This window comes from Orycteropus afer, unplaced genomic scaffold (genome assembly GCF_000298275.1).
Source record: "Orycteropus afer afer isolate SDZICR_OR568_19922 unplaced genomic scaffold, OryAfe1.0 scaffold00583, whole genome shotgun sequence".
NCBI lineage: Eukaryota > Metazoa > Chordata > Mammalia > Tubulidentata > Orycteropodidae > Orycteropus > Orycteropus afer.
The window spans coordinates 1,409,850-1,423,944 of NW_006922170.1; the positions used below are offsets into that span (position 1 = coordinate 1,409,850).

The 14,095-nt window shown below is 37.3% G+C and overlaps 1 protein-coding gene across 1 annotated transcript in view; it reads left to right on the plus strand.

Annotated features, from left to right (window-relative positions):
• Positions 1–14,095, plus strand: part of GK (glycerol kinase) — a 74,417-nt gene that overhangs the window by 33,425 nt on the left and 26,897 nt on the right. Inside the window, exons 5-8 of the mRNA XM_007956205.1 lie at positions 8,041–8,114; positions 10,260–10,397; positions 12,619–12,728; positions 13,334–13,400. Of these exons, the coding sequence (XP_007954396.1) occupies positions 8,041–8,114; positions 10,260–10,397; positions 12,619–12,728; positions 13,334–13,400 (389 nt within the window). The remainder of the gene's footprint in view (positions 1–8,040; positions 8,115–10,259; positions 10,398–12,618; positions 12,729–13,333; positions 13,401–14,095) is intronic.

Here is a 14,095-nt window from a genome sequence, read left to right on the forward strand (position 1 = left end):
CTCTTGCCTCTCTTTAGTGATCATCCTTCCTCTCCTGCTTTTCTCCCTGCCTTTTAACATTATCTTAATCAATCTTCTTTTCCAAAGCCACATCCTTCCTTTTCTCTTGCCTTTTCCTTCTGGAACCAACTTTTCTTAGTGGTCTAAATACCTTACTGTCCTCTAAGTATTATTGACAAAGGTTTGGATTTATAAAAAATCACACACTAAAGTAATTAAGAAGCACAGATGGCTCCGCTGTGGGACAGGAAAATGTTTGAACCATTGATGTCTGTACGTTCATATGCCCTTTTCACTGATAGTATCTAACTAAGATGGTCCAACTGTTCCCCTCCCTGGCTAGGATTAGTCACTTACCACTGCATCTGATGGATGTGGATAGCAAACCTAGCACTACACAAACCCCACTCTGGTAGCTTTCTATAGAGCACAAATCATGATTTCATCTAAACATCATTTGTAGTAAGGACTAATATCCAGGGAGGCAGAAGAAACTGATTTAAGACCTTTACTATATTAAAGGAGGAAAACACCTATTCTATCATTCATTTGTCTCTGAAAACTTTTTTCCTTATTTAGATGATATTGCAAACATTTTTCCAGAGATGTTTGATTTTAAGTTCCCTAGGGCACATAACTTTTTCTCTTTTTGGCAGCTCAAGTGACATTTAAAAATTTTTATTTTCCTGTTGTTGAATATACACAGCAAAACACCAGTTCACCTGTTTCTATATGTATAATTCAATGACACTGATTACATTCTTTGAGTTGTGCAACCATTATTCTCACTCTCCTTTTCTGAGTTGTTCAAACACCACCACCAACAACAACCCCATAAAATAAACTCAACTGTCCTTTAAGGAGCTCTGGTGGCATAGTACCTAAGGCATTGGACTGCTAACCAGAAGGTTGGCAGTTTGAACCTATCAGCTACTTTGAGGAAGGAAGATGGAGCAATCTACTACCCTAAAGATTTACTGTCTTGGAAACCCAATAAGGGATGTTATGAGTCAGAATCGACTCTATGGGAATGAATTTGGGTTTTTTTTTTTTGTTTTTTTTTTGTCCCTAGGTTCCTATCTAACCTTTTGAGTTTCTGTTGTCACTTTGATCTCATATAGATAATTTTTAAAAGAGCATCATGCTCAAGGCAGACACTTTTCACTAGTTCAGCTAAACTGTTGTTTGGTTTTATGAAGACTTTTGGGGATATTTTGGGTTTAAGTTCTAAAGATTTTCTCAGAGCAATAGTTTCAGGGGTTCATCCAGCCCCTCTGGCTCCAGCAAATCTGGAGTCGCTGAGAAATTGAAATCCTGCATTTCCCCTCTTTTGATCAAAATTTTCAGTAATGGTAGCTGGGCATCATCTAGTTCTGGTCTCATAGAAAAGGAGACAGTTGTCCATGGAGGCAATTAGTCGCACATTCTATAGTGTACTCCTATTCCTGACTCACCTTCTTCCTCTGTTGCTCCAGGTAAATAGGGACCAATTGTCCTGCGTTAGGAGCTCTGGTGGCATAGTGCCTAAGGTATTTGACTGCTAACCAGAAGACTGGCGGTTCAAACCCACCAGCCACTCCTCAAAAGGAAGGTTGGGCAATCTCCTTCCGTAGTGATACCACTTCAGAAACCCAAGGAGGGGTCGCTATGAGTTGGATCCAACTCAATAGCAGTGAGTTTGTTTGGTTTGGTCATGCCTTGGATGACCACTTGCAAGTTGACACTTAACACTTTTTGCAGTGTTGTAGTTTTAAACAGTGGTCATCTTCTTCCCCCACCACCACCCCTTTTATTTTTGTACACACTGGTTAACCTTGAGCCAATGATTAAACCCATGTAATTATTTGCTGAGATACGAAGGAACCTTGAGCTCAATTCTTTTTATCTTTTTTGGAACTTGGCTGTTTCAAAGCATCAGCATTAAAGAATACCACAGACAGCAAATTATCTACAATCCCTAAGCACACTTGGCCTGAAACAATCAAAATGTGGATTTTGTTTTGTTTTGCTCTGGAAGAGAGCAGATTTTTTACTTTGGTAAATTTAAAATACTCAGCTTTATCAAAATCCACTTAACTTTTCAGCATTTCAGGTCTTTTATTATATCATTATTTTGAAATTTTATATCTCCTTCAATCCTGGGTAAAGAAATACTGCTGTATTTTACAATGATTGATTTCTCCAATTCTGCCCTGTTTAATTTAAATATAAAGAAAGTAGATTATATTTCAACTTTGAAGTTGCCAATCCTTAAGGTTGTTCTTATCCCATTTAAGACTATGAATTTATCCAGGCTGTACCTATATCACGAAGAGCTCTGGTGGCACAGTGGTTAAGGGACTTGGCTGCTAGCCATAAGGCTGGTGATTTGAACCCACTAGCTGCTCCACAGGAGAAAGGTGAATCAGTCTGCTTCCATTAAGATTTACAACCTTGGAAACCTAGCGGGCAGTTTTACCGTGTCCTGTAGGGTTGGTATGAGTCAGAATCAACTTGACGGCAGTGAGTTTGGTTTGATTTAGTATACTCACATCATAGAAGTTAAATCCTGGATTCAGACTCTGGGTTCAAATTCAGAGTTTCATACTTGTCCATTCCCTTGACAGTTAAACTGGGGAAATTAAAAATATTGACCTCGGAAGTTTAAGAGAAAATCAATGTGTTAATATATGTAGTGTATTTAAGACAGTGCCTGGAAGCTTGTAAGGCCTCACACCATTGTGAATTTGACAGAATTAGCCTTTCTACTTAAGGAATGCAAGATGATACACTTGATTTACACATGACTGGTGTTCCTAGGGGAAATGTAGATCCTACCTGTGGTCACACACACTCCTGTCGGCCTTTCAGCTATGAGCTGAAAGAGATTTCAGTCCCCAACATTTTGGCATATCTGAAAGGGAATAGGTTTTAATTGAGTTCTCCTCGCCCTACTTTTTGTTTTTCTTTGGGCCCCACTCATGACAGAAAATGTCATCATGGCTATTTTTCTCTTTTTCCTTACAGATAACCTCTTACTCTGCTTACTTAATAGCTTACCTTTTGGCTGGTGGCACCACGTAGCAATTAATTATTATGTGTCTTGTGGGGACTTGGTTTGGTATCTTATATAACCTGGAGCTTCACCTTTTTACTTCCTGTCAGCTCAGAATCTCCTCATAACAGCTTATCTCAGAAGAAATTTATTTTTTGTCTTTGTTTCCAAGTCAATTGGACATAATGTAGATTATCGCTATTTTTTAGAAAAAAATATTTCTGAGGTACATTTTCCTTTTATTGGTTTACCAGCCAAAAATTATGCAAATGTATGAGGTTTTACGATTCTAAATATTTGAAAAACAATTTCTTCCTCAGTACCGTTACTGCCTCACTAAATGTAGTAACGCCAGTCCATGGGAATTGAGGCTACTGCATTTCTCTTTATTCTTAAAACTTTTTTTTCCCCAGAATAATCTAAATCTGCCAGCGACACATTCATTGTTAATACAAGGAGGTTTTCAGAGAATATCCAAGTTGTGTTTTTGTAACTTACTCATTTGATGGTCTGGACCATTTTAAATCTGATTTGTTTGGTCCAGAAAAGAGACACGCCTCCTAGACATAGACTTTATAGTTAGTTCTCAGACTCTGTAGTGTCTATTTTCCTTCTTTTTTTGTTTACTAGTCACATTGGAATTTAGCAGTTCCCTGTTCCTGCTGAATACATTGTTTCTTTTTGCAGAGGCAGACTTTACCTCCTGCCACTCTGTCAGAGCAATGCTTTCTTGGGGTAGTGTCTTCCCAAAGCAGCCTTTTTGTGTCTTACATGCAAATGCCTATGACAGAGTTTGTGACATACTCATTAGCATTCCTCTCTGATGTAGCTATCCTCTAGGGATGAACTCCCATAATACATCGCCTATCATTTAATACAGGGGTTAGGGGAGCACGTGATAGCCAACTGAGCCCCTTTTTCTGACCAAGACACACAAATGTTGCCAGGTTAGGAAGAACCATCCTGACATTTACCTAGTCTCCACCCAAATTGAAATACTGTTGAACCAGAGATTCGGACTAGACTTCCTCTGGTCCTCTTCTACTCCATGCCTCTTCTTCCTCTACACTCCAACATGTAAAATAGCCTTAGTTCATCCCATTCTGATGAACTTGGCCAAGTGATCATCCATTTCCTAAGTGGTGAACAAGAGAACACAGACCTTGAATCTGGCCATCTCTAGCATGAAATGCCATTATCTCTTCTAATGCTCCAGCTGCTCCAGTTTCTCCTGGCCCTTCAGTTCCAGTTGCCGTTGTTCCCTCTGGCTCTTCAGTTCCAGCCGCTGGTACTCCCTCAGGTATTGGTGCTCTGGCTATTGCTCACTCTCAGCCTTCCAACTCAGAACATGGGTGAAATTGACCGCTGATGCTGGATCTGGAGCTGTCACTTCTTTTGATTGTCCTCAGAAATTACCTACACAAGCAGCTTAGTCCTCCCACTTGGGGTCTTCTCTTTGGCTTTTTGTCTCTTATGCAAATCTAATTCTGTCATCTTAGCTCCTTTTAATTAGTTTCCTAACTTTTTCTTCTTTTTAATTCAATTAATTTTGAGCATTTGCAAATTGCTTGGTAGTGTACCAACCACTGACATTTTTTTTTTTCTTTTTGGCAGTTTTACTAATACTTTCCATGTTTCTAATTGCCTTCAAGTCTTTGGTTATATAAACAAAGTAAATATTATGACAGGCTTCTGTGATCATAGAATACTGGAAGGAGATGGACTTTAGAGACCATCTAGTCCAACCTCCTTATTTTTATGTTTAGGAAATAAGGCCAAGAAGGTAAAATGACTTGCTTAAGCCACACAACTTGTTGATGACAAAGCCAGACATAGAATTTTGGTCTCCTGATCTCACATTCAGTGCTCTGATTCTTTTTGGTGAGGATTAATTCTGTGGATATCACAGTTGCCAGCCACAGCGACAAGCTTTCAAGTAGAGAGTGAAGAGCCCATTACCTAAGAAGGCCTTGTCAAGGATCAGTATTGACCCAGAGCCACTAGGACTTGGAGCCACCTGATAGTTTGGTTTTTGTTTTATTTTAAAACAAATGAATGGAGCAAATCCTAGTATTCTAGAGAGCATGCTTAGAAAAGTATTTGTCAGATTTGAGTATACTTCTGAATAATGGGGGAACTTTCACAAAAATATAGAGGCTCAGGCCCTGCCTAGACCTGCAACCCCAGTCCATCAAGGAATAGCCTAGGATGTGTGATTACAGTTTTCCAAATGGTTCAAATATGTTTTCTCAAGGCATCTATTTAAAAGGCAGATTTCTGGACCCCATTCCCAGGCCTACTATCCTAGAATTTCTGGAGATACAGTCCAGTCTTGAAGTTTACCAGTGATTATTATAGGAGCCCTGGTGGCACAATGGCTAAGTACTCAGCTGCTAAGCAAAAGGTCAATGGTTCGAACCTACCAGAGGCTCTGCTGGAGGAAAAGACCTGGCAATCTGCTTCCATAAAGACTTACAACCTTGGAAACCCTAGGAGGCAGTTCTACTCTGTCATCTTGGGTCTATGAGATGGAATCAACTGGATGGTACACAACAACAGTGACTGTTATGTACATTAAAATATGGGAAAACAATGATTTAAAAGACTCTAAGTCATTAACCAAGAAGCCTAGAGCAGTGGCTTTCAAATATTTGTTCACGACCCTTGGTAAGATAATATTCATCACACCCAAAACAAAGTTTCACAAATCAGTACTTATCCAAGTGCAGTGAATTCTGATATTTTCTACTGAAATCCACCCTTTTTCACTTTTTAATCAGGTAATTGAAACTTACTAATTGAGTTTAAAGCTTCTGTAGCTTGAAAGAAACCCAAACCCACTACCATGGAGTTGATTCCGACTCATAGTGACCCTTTTAGTTTAAGGAGCTCTGGTGGCATAGTGGTTAAAGCATTCGGCTGCTAACCAAAAAGTCAGAACTTCAAACCCATGATCCACGCCACGTGAGAAAGATGAGGTGGTCTGCTTCCTTAAAGATTTACAGCTTCAGAAACCCTACGAGGACAGTTCTACTCTGTCTTATACGGTTGCAATGAGTCAGAATCTACTTAAAGGCAGTGGGTTTGGTTTTGGTTTTGATAGTTTGAAAGGGTAAGGATTGAGATACGCTTGTTGATTCTATCACTGATAGAAGAGTTTTCTCTAGTTCTTCCACTTTTTCCAATTACTCCTGTTAATCCAATAACGCCTGGTGAGATTGCTTGCCTATCAGAAAGATACACTTCTGTCACAATCAGATAGTACTACAACTGCATAAAAAGTGAACTGTCCTTGTTTCCTGGACGTGGGTGATCTTGCCAACTCCATGATGATGTTGCCATTGTCTTGTATCAATCCAAACTCAACCCCAACTAAATTAAGTAATATGAAAAAAAAAAAAAAAGATGAATTCCTTTGCTTATGGAACCAGTGGTGATCCAAGAGTAGTTCAGTGCAGGTTTGGCTTGATTCCAGGCTTAGACAGTTTCACCTGGATCCTCATTAACTTGGTCTTTTCTGAGCTGCCTCTAGATGTGGCACATTTCAGCTGTCCCCTTCTGAGGGCAGCAAGACCCAAGCTTCACACTGGCCAGTTCAGCTGAGAAGAGGGCTTGTATCCTGAGAACAAATCTGAAATGGGCTGATACCACATGCTGTCTTTGAAACCAATCACTGTGGCCAGGACCCCATACTAGAGCTTGAGGGGTAGGGTCAAATGTCAGACAAACCACATGGCTGAAGATGAGAGAGGGACGATTTCCTAAAGTGAATTTGAGATAGCTCCCAGAAGCAGAAGGAATGGATGCCAGGCAGCAAATGGAGATGTCATTGATAGGCCAGATACTGTCATGTGCTTCCTTTTTTTCCTCCTATTGCCTTGGTTGTGACAAGTCTTTTCTTGCTGCTTTTCACACCTACCGAAAACAATAGTGTCCTGAAGTCCACAGTTTAAATCTCATTCGAAGTAGCCTCTGTCAAAATCAAGCACTGACAGCCCTCAAGGGGAATGACAATTTAAGAAATTGATTAAAGTTCACCACAGGAAGTAACTGGTTTTTCAATGAACATAAATAGTATAGTTAAGAGTGAACCAAGCTAGACAATAACTGCCAGCATTCCAACGTGCAGTGGACAAGCTTGTGTAATCTTTCCTAGAGCCCTTTAAATAGACTAAGGGGCTGAGTCTTTTTGGGAGGGATCTAAGCACAGTCAGTGTCCTAAAAATATCGAGTGACCACGAACAGATTAAAAGTTACAAAAGTTAAATACCAAACTAGAATCTGTTTGTTATCTCTCACAACAGCTTTATGTACTATTTAATACCCTTTTTACCTCAAGGCTTCTGTCACTAGGAAATCAGAATGTGCACAATAGCTATTTAATTACTTACTAAAGATAATGCCAATCTGTTGAAATGTTGAGGGTTTTGTTTTGTTTTTTTAAACAATCAACTGTAAAGAATGTTGCCTTTTAAATCCTTCTTTTAGCAATGCAAGGTTCTAGCATATTTGAAATAGTATAATGTAAATAAGCATTTCATACATAAGAGACTGAATCTGTCACGTTTTCTACATTGTCTTTGTCACAAAATGCTCCCAAGTTTTCTTAGCCTCATTGTACATGTGCCTTGACCCTAGGCTGTCAATTCTGAACTGGCCTAGGTGGTAGATTTTCTCTGTATGTATGTATGCTTCAAAAATCCATATTCAAAACATTTTTTTCTTAATTTTTTTCTATAAGAAAGACACAAAATAAGTGCCCTAAGGTATGTATTGTTTTAAGTTGGTCCATAATTTTGCATAAAAGCTTTAAATTCTCCCTCATGAATTTATTCTCTCCTAACAATATGCCCATTTCTAATTTTCTAATTTCTGTCTTTGGAAAGCTATAGCATTGTAGTTGCTTACGGAAACTAATCATTCTCCTATCCTTGACAGTGATTTCATGAAGTTCTGATTTTTATTATGAAGTTTTTTCATATACATTATTATATTTTGGTTTCTAGTGTGGCTTGATCTAAGAACCCAGTCTACTGTTGAGAATCTTAGTAAAAGAATTCCAGGAAATAACTTTGTCAAGGTAAGAGAGCTCTTCAAAATATATTATAAGACTGCTTTTTAAAAAGTTTACAGATTTTACTAGAAAAAATATTTGGGCCTTACATCTTATTACACAATATCTATTTGATATAGTTTATAGACTATTTCTCCATAGACAATGGAGGCTGAGTCCTTACTTTCCTTTCTTCCTTGCCCTTTGGTGGTTTTGAGCAAGAGTTTTCTAAGGTTGATGGATTGGTGGGAATCCTAATCCATCCCAGTGATTTAAGCCTTACTTCCCAAGGGGGAGGGGGCTTCTTCCTGTAATCAACTGTGCTTTCCAAATCCATCCCTATTGTTTCTACTGCCCACCAAAGAAAGTTCTGGGTGCTTTTGAGTTTTTAGGTACCTGGCTTCCGGGAGAGAGAAATTAGACACTTTTAGCCCTTTATTGAACTCTTTATTTTCTTCATATGGAGAAGGCTAGTTAAAATGGCCTAATTTTCAGTCCTTATGTAGATCTCTCTTCAGATAAATGAAGGGAGAGAGAATTTTTGAAAGAGGCACTGTATTTTTCTTATCAAGGTCTGCCAAGTTCTATTATCCAAAAGAAAGAACCTTTACTCTACTGTTTGGTTTATCTCTTTTCATTTGTCAGTAGGACTACTTACTATAGCATTTTCTTTTAGTTCTTGGTTCTGAAACTAGTATTCAAAACCCATTAACTATAATAAAAAGTTAAAAGAAAACAAACAAACAAACAAAAAAAAACATTAACTGCAGCAGTCTAACCAATCATTCCCCATCCTCCCCAACCCCACCATAACTTTATGCTTGTCCTGAATATAAACTCTTACTCATTTCTATTTGGTTCTCTTTGTAACCCGGACCTACCTCACCCCCACCTCCAGACTCACTCTGCTTCAGAGGTGTATGTTTTTCTCTCTGATACCATTTTGGACAACCTTTATACTTTCTACCTGAATTGTGAAAAATAGATATTATGTGTACTACCTCATTATTGACTTTGTGGGATCCCAGGTCATCTTGTAAGATGACTCTTGATCCTTCACATCTAAGAATTTCCCTTATTTATTTCCTTTCATTATTTTTGAGTATTAATCCAATGTTTTTGCACCCTAGGAAATCTACAAAATCTTGAGTTAAGATTCTTAACTTACAGATTGTATTAATGTATTAAATCCTTTGGTTTGAGTTTTCTTATGAAATATATCCATATGAGATAGAAGGAAAAAGAATTACATTTTCTGTAGCATTTGATAACAACAACAACAAATGATAAATGAGGAGAATAGGGGTTAGGGGCTGAGAAAGATACTTATTTTTATATATATATTTTCTTAACCACTTACTTTTAGTCAACCTTTATAAATAAATTTGGTATTTAATATACCAACAAAAGTAAGATTTGGACCTGTTTCGTTCTCAAGGAAGACTGATAAATCCATTCATGTTTCGTTTTTACTCATTGACCTTTTTCAATCCACTTCTCCTCTGTTGATTGTACTCACTGAATTTAGACAACATGGAGCAGCTGTGCATTGCTTTTATCTGGTGTGTCTTTGAGTTCTACTATAATCTCCACTCATTTGATATAATTTATGCTATTTATAGTTATAATTATTTATGTATATGTACATACATATAACTATATATACACATGCATACTTGTTGCTGTTGAGTCTTACATGCTTTTAAATATAAAATTTTCTAGTTATGGTCACTAGTTTATGATTTAATATACTTTGATTGTCAATAGTTTAAATGTCATTTTTCATGGAATATAAAATGAAAGGCAGATTTTTGTACTAGGTTCTACATGTAATACTAATCTATCATAAAAGTTAACATCTGAGTTTTCACTATCTGGATTACAGGACATCATGTCATTCAGTTTTCTCTTTGCCTCGCTACGTGGATGATCTTTGAACTGCAAACATATCACCCTGATCTTTGCTCATTAACATGCTTTCCTGTGCCTAGAAATAGGAAACGTATTTTTATTCTTAGTACAGTGGGATTGCCTTTATGGCATCGAATATTTTGTGATTTGTTGAGTTTCTAGTTTGGTGGTTTTCTTTTAAACTATGATAAAATTTAACATGCTGACATGCTAAACATGTTAAACATGCTAACTTCGTTAACAATTTCTTAACTGTTGTAGTCCAAGACAGGCCTTCCACTTAGTACTTACTTCAGTGCAGTGAAACTTCGTTGGATCCTTGACAATGTACAAAAAGTTCAAAAAGCTGTTGAAGAAGATAGAGCTCTTTTTGGGACCATTGATTCATGGCTTATTTGGGTATGTTTGACTATAATGTACATGTGGAGATTTTTTCAGAAAAATATTTTAGACTACCTTGTCTACTCTCTGTTTTCTACTGAAAGCCCAGATTCTCTAGTTAACAACATTAAGAAAAATCACTCAAGAAACAACAGGACATCTAAAAGCCTCCATTTGAGAGGCACTTTTGCCTACTTCCTTTTTAATTTTTCTTGTCTTGTTTCAGTAAAAATGAAAGATAATTACCCAAATCCTATCTCATGACTATTATTCTTTGAATAAGTAATCTAGGTAGCTTTTCTCTCTGGCCTAAGGAGCTCTGGTGGCATAGTGGGTAAGGCATTTGGCTACAAACCAGAAGGTTGGCAGTTCAAACCCACCAGCTGCTCCACAGGAGGAAGATGAGGGAATCTACTTCTGTAAAGATTTACACCCTTGGAAACCCAATGGCTATGAGTTGGAATCGACTCAATGACAATGGGTTTGGTTTGTTTTTTTTTATTTAATGGTTTTCTCTTTTGTCTACCATACATTTCTTTCCCACTATCCATTTAATACTCGGAAGGAAGGTTGGACAATCTACTTCCGTAGTGAAACTGCCTCGGAAACCCAAGGAGGTGTCGCTCTGAGTTGGGTCCCACTCAATGGCGCATAACAACAACAGCCATTTAATATGATAAAACACCTAGATGACTTTTATCATTCACTTGCAACACTTCAAACACTTCCCAGATCTTAAAAGTACATGTTCTGTGGTTATGTCTCTCTCTTTTGTTTTTCTGTAACTTTTATTATAGACTTTTTCAAATTTACCCCAGAGTAGAGAGAATAGTGTAATGAGTCCTCTCCATCCAGGGGCCAGTTAGGGCAATCAGTAATCAACATATGATCAAGCCCATACTTTTTCTCCCCACAGATAATTTTAAAGCAAATGCTAGGCATATAATTTCATTTGCACATTCTTCAGTAAGTTTGTGATTATCTTTTTCAACATCCAAGGGAGAGCTCCAAGGGCACATTGTCCCTGTTCTCCCTTGTTGGATCCAGACAGCAACTATCGAGGAAAAAGACGCCTTCTCCGCCCTTCCCTGTGCTTTGCCCGAGCAGGTTGTGACTGTGCTTGTTACCAACAGTGTTCATATATGTCAGTTAGGGTTGTATGAGGAGCCTGGACAACTGCTTCTAACCAGCATAAGATGGAGAGTGGGAACCGTGAGCTGCGAGAGACTGGAGGAAGCACATTTTGGCTGGACTCCATGTGATGCTGTTTAGCCATTTTTGTTCCTTTCTTAACCTCTTATGCTTCCATATAGAGGAAAGTTCAGGTAGTAGAGGGCGAACCTTGGAGATTTTAAAGCTCTTTCGCCCAATGAGAATTTTAATTAAAAAAAAAAAAGTGATCAAACACCAAAAAAAAAAAACCCAACTCTAAACCAACCCAAAACTCCAGAGTTCTGTGAGATCCTTGAAGCTGTTATTTCCATTTATTTCCCCTTGCTAAATTTAATGACCCAGGAGGCATTTTTCAAACACAAGAGGATGAAAGCAAAACTGATTTTTTAGCTTAACCATCAACTAACTAGAACTGTCCCATCTAATGTAGAAGATACTGCAATATATATGTAGCTTTTGAGCACTAGAAATGTGGCTAGTCTGAGTTGAGAAGCACTGTAAATAAATGTAAAATAAGCACCAGATTCCAAAGACCAAAAAACCCAAGCCAAACTCACTGCCATCAAGTCTGTCCTGACTCATAGAGAACCCCTCTTTGGGTTTCCAAGGTGATATCACTACGGAAGTAGATTGCCCAACCTTCCTTACGAGCAGTCGTTGGTGGGTTTGAACCACCAACCTTCTGGTTAGCAGTCAAATGCCTAGGCACTACGCCACCAGAGCTCCCTCCAAAGGCATAGTCCCCAAAAAAAGATGGTAAAATGTCTGTTTTTGATATTGATTACATGTTAAAACGATATTTTAGATATATTCATTTAAATAAAACATACAGTACTATTAAAATTATGTTCCCCTGTTTCTTTTTTAATGTAGGTATTAGAAAATGTAAAATTAAATGTGACTCACATTCTGTTTCTATTGGACACCACTTAAAACTAGAAATTAAATAATTGCATTGTTCCATTATCCTGCTCTATGTACATTGCTGCTGATTATGGCCCTTGACAAAATGTAAATTAAATTGCAAACAAATACAGATTTAACACATCCTTTTTATTTTGTCTAGAGTTTGACAGGCGGAGCCAAAGGAGGTGTCCACTGTACTGATGTAACAAATGCAAGTAGGACAATGCTTTTTAACATTCATTCTTTGGAATGGGATAAAGAGCTCTGCGAGTAAGTTATGTTTTTCCATAAGTGTAGTTTTCCAAATTTGTTACCTGTTTATAACCTAAATCTTAACTATTTTCACATGTCAATGGATCACCAAAATTTACTTGTTGCTATGTCAACTGCAATATAATAGTCTATATTGTATATTTTTGTAAGAGACTAGTGGCTAAAGCACTTGACTGCTAACCAGAAGGCTGGCGGTTCAAACCCACCAGCCACTCCTCGGAAGGAAGGTTGGGCAATCCTACTTCCGTAGTGATACTGCCTCAGAAACCCAAGGAGGGGTCGCTATGAGTCGGGGCCGACTCGACGGCACATAACAACAACAACAACAATTATTGTATATATAACAAATAAGCAAATTAATTGTCTTGATTTTTCTTCAAGGAAGATTAGATTATTTTAGAAAAGCTTAATGTCCATATTCTTTTTAATTTTTGTTGAATTTATATAAAGTTACCATTCTGTTGGATTATTTTATCTATTGTTATTTAACTCTATATTCACATAGAATGTTGTTCACATTTGGCTTTATGTTAACATTTAAAGGTTTCCAGATGTTTATTTAAAATAGCGTTCTATACACAATAGTATCTTATGTTTTTCAGCTTTTTTGAAATCCCAATGGCGATTCTTCCAAGTGTTCGGAGTTCTTCTGAGATCTATGGCCTCATGGTAAAAAAGAAAAAACATTTATCTTTTCTTTCGTTTTTTTAAAAAAAGTCTTACTTAGAATTCAAAAGTCAATTGTGTTACATTTTATAGTTTAAGAGGTTTGTCACTTTCCTGTGAATGTTGGTAATATGTAAAACTAGAACTTAGTATTATTTAGTTTTATAACCCAGAAAAAAATCAGTCTTTTAAATTAACTACATAGGTGGCATGGGAATGTTTGACCCACTTTATTCTTATAATCTGAATAATTTTAGTAATCGTGACATCTGCTTTTATTTATAAGAGGGACTCCTCCTTACATTTTAGTGGTATTCTTTTTCCTGTTAAATCTCCTTTAATGGTCAAAACTACGTTATATATTTTATATCTTTGACAGCCTGAGCAAAACTTCAGCAAAGAGATGCCTTTTGATTGGTGATTTCTAATTAAACTAGTTTCCAGAATGGACATTTTTACTATTGGGTTCATTGAAACCCTAAAAAACAGTAGTTTCAGCAAAAAGTGTCCTCAGCATCATTGAGTATCCCTGATGAAACATCAGGAGTAAAAACTTGTGAGAGGACTGAACAGTGATTGAACACAAAAATCTGAAATTCATGATAAAGCTTAGAAATTGCAATATATACACACACACACACACCACACACACATATACACATATATACATACATGCACACACATATATGTGTGTGTGT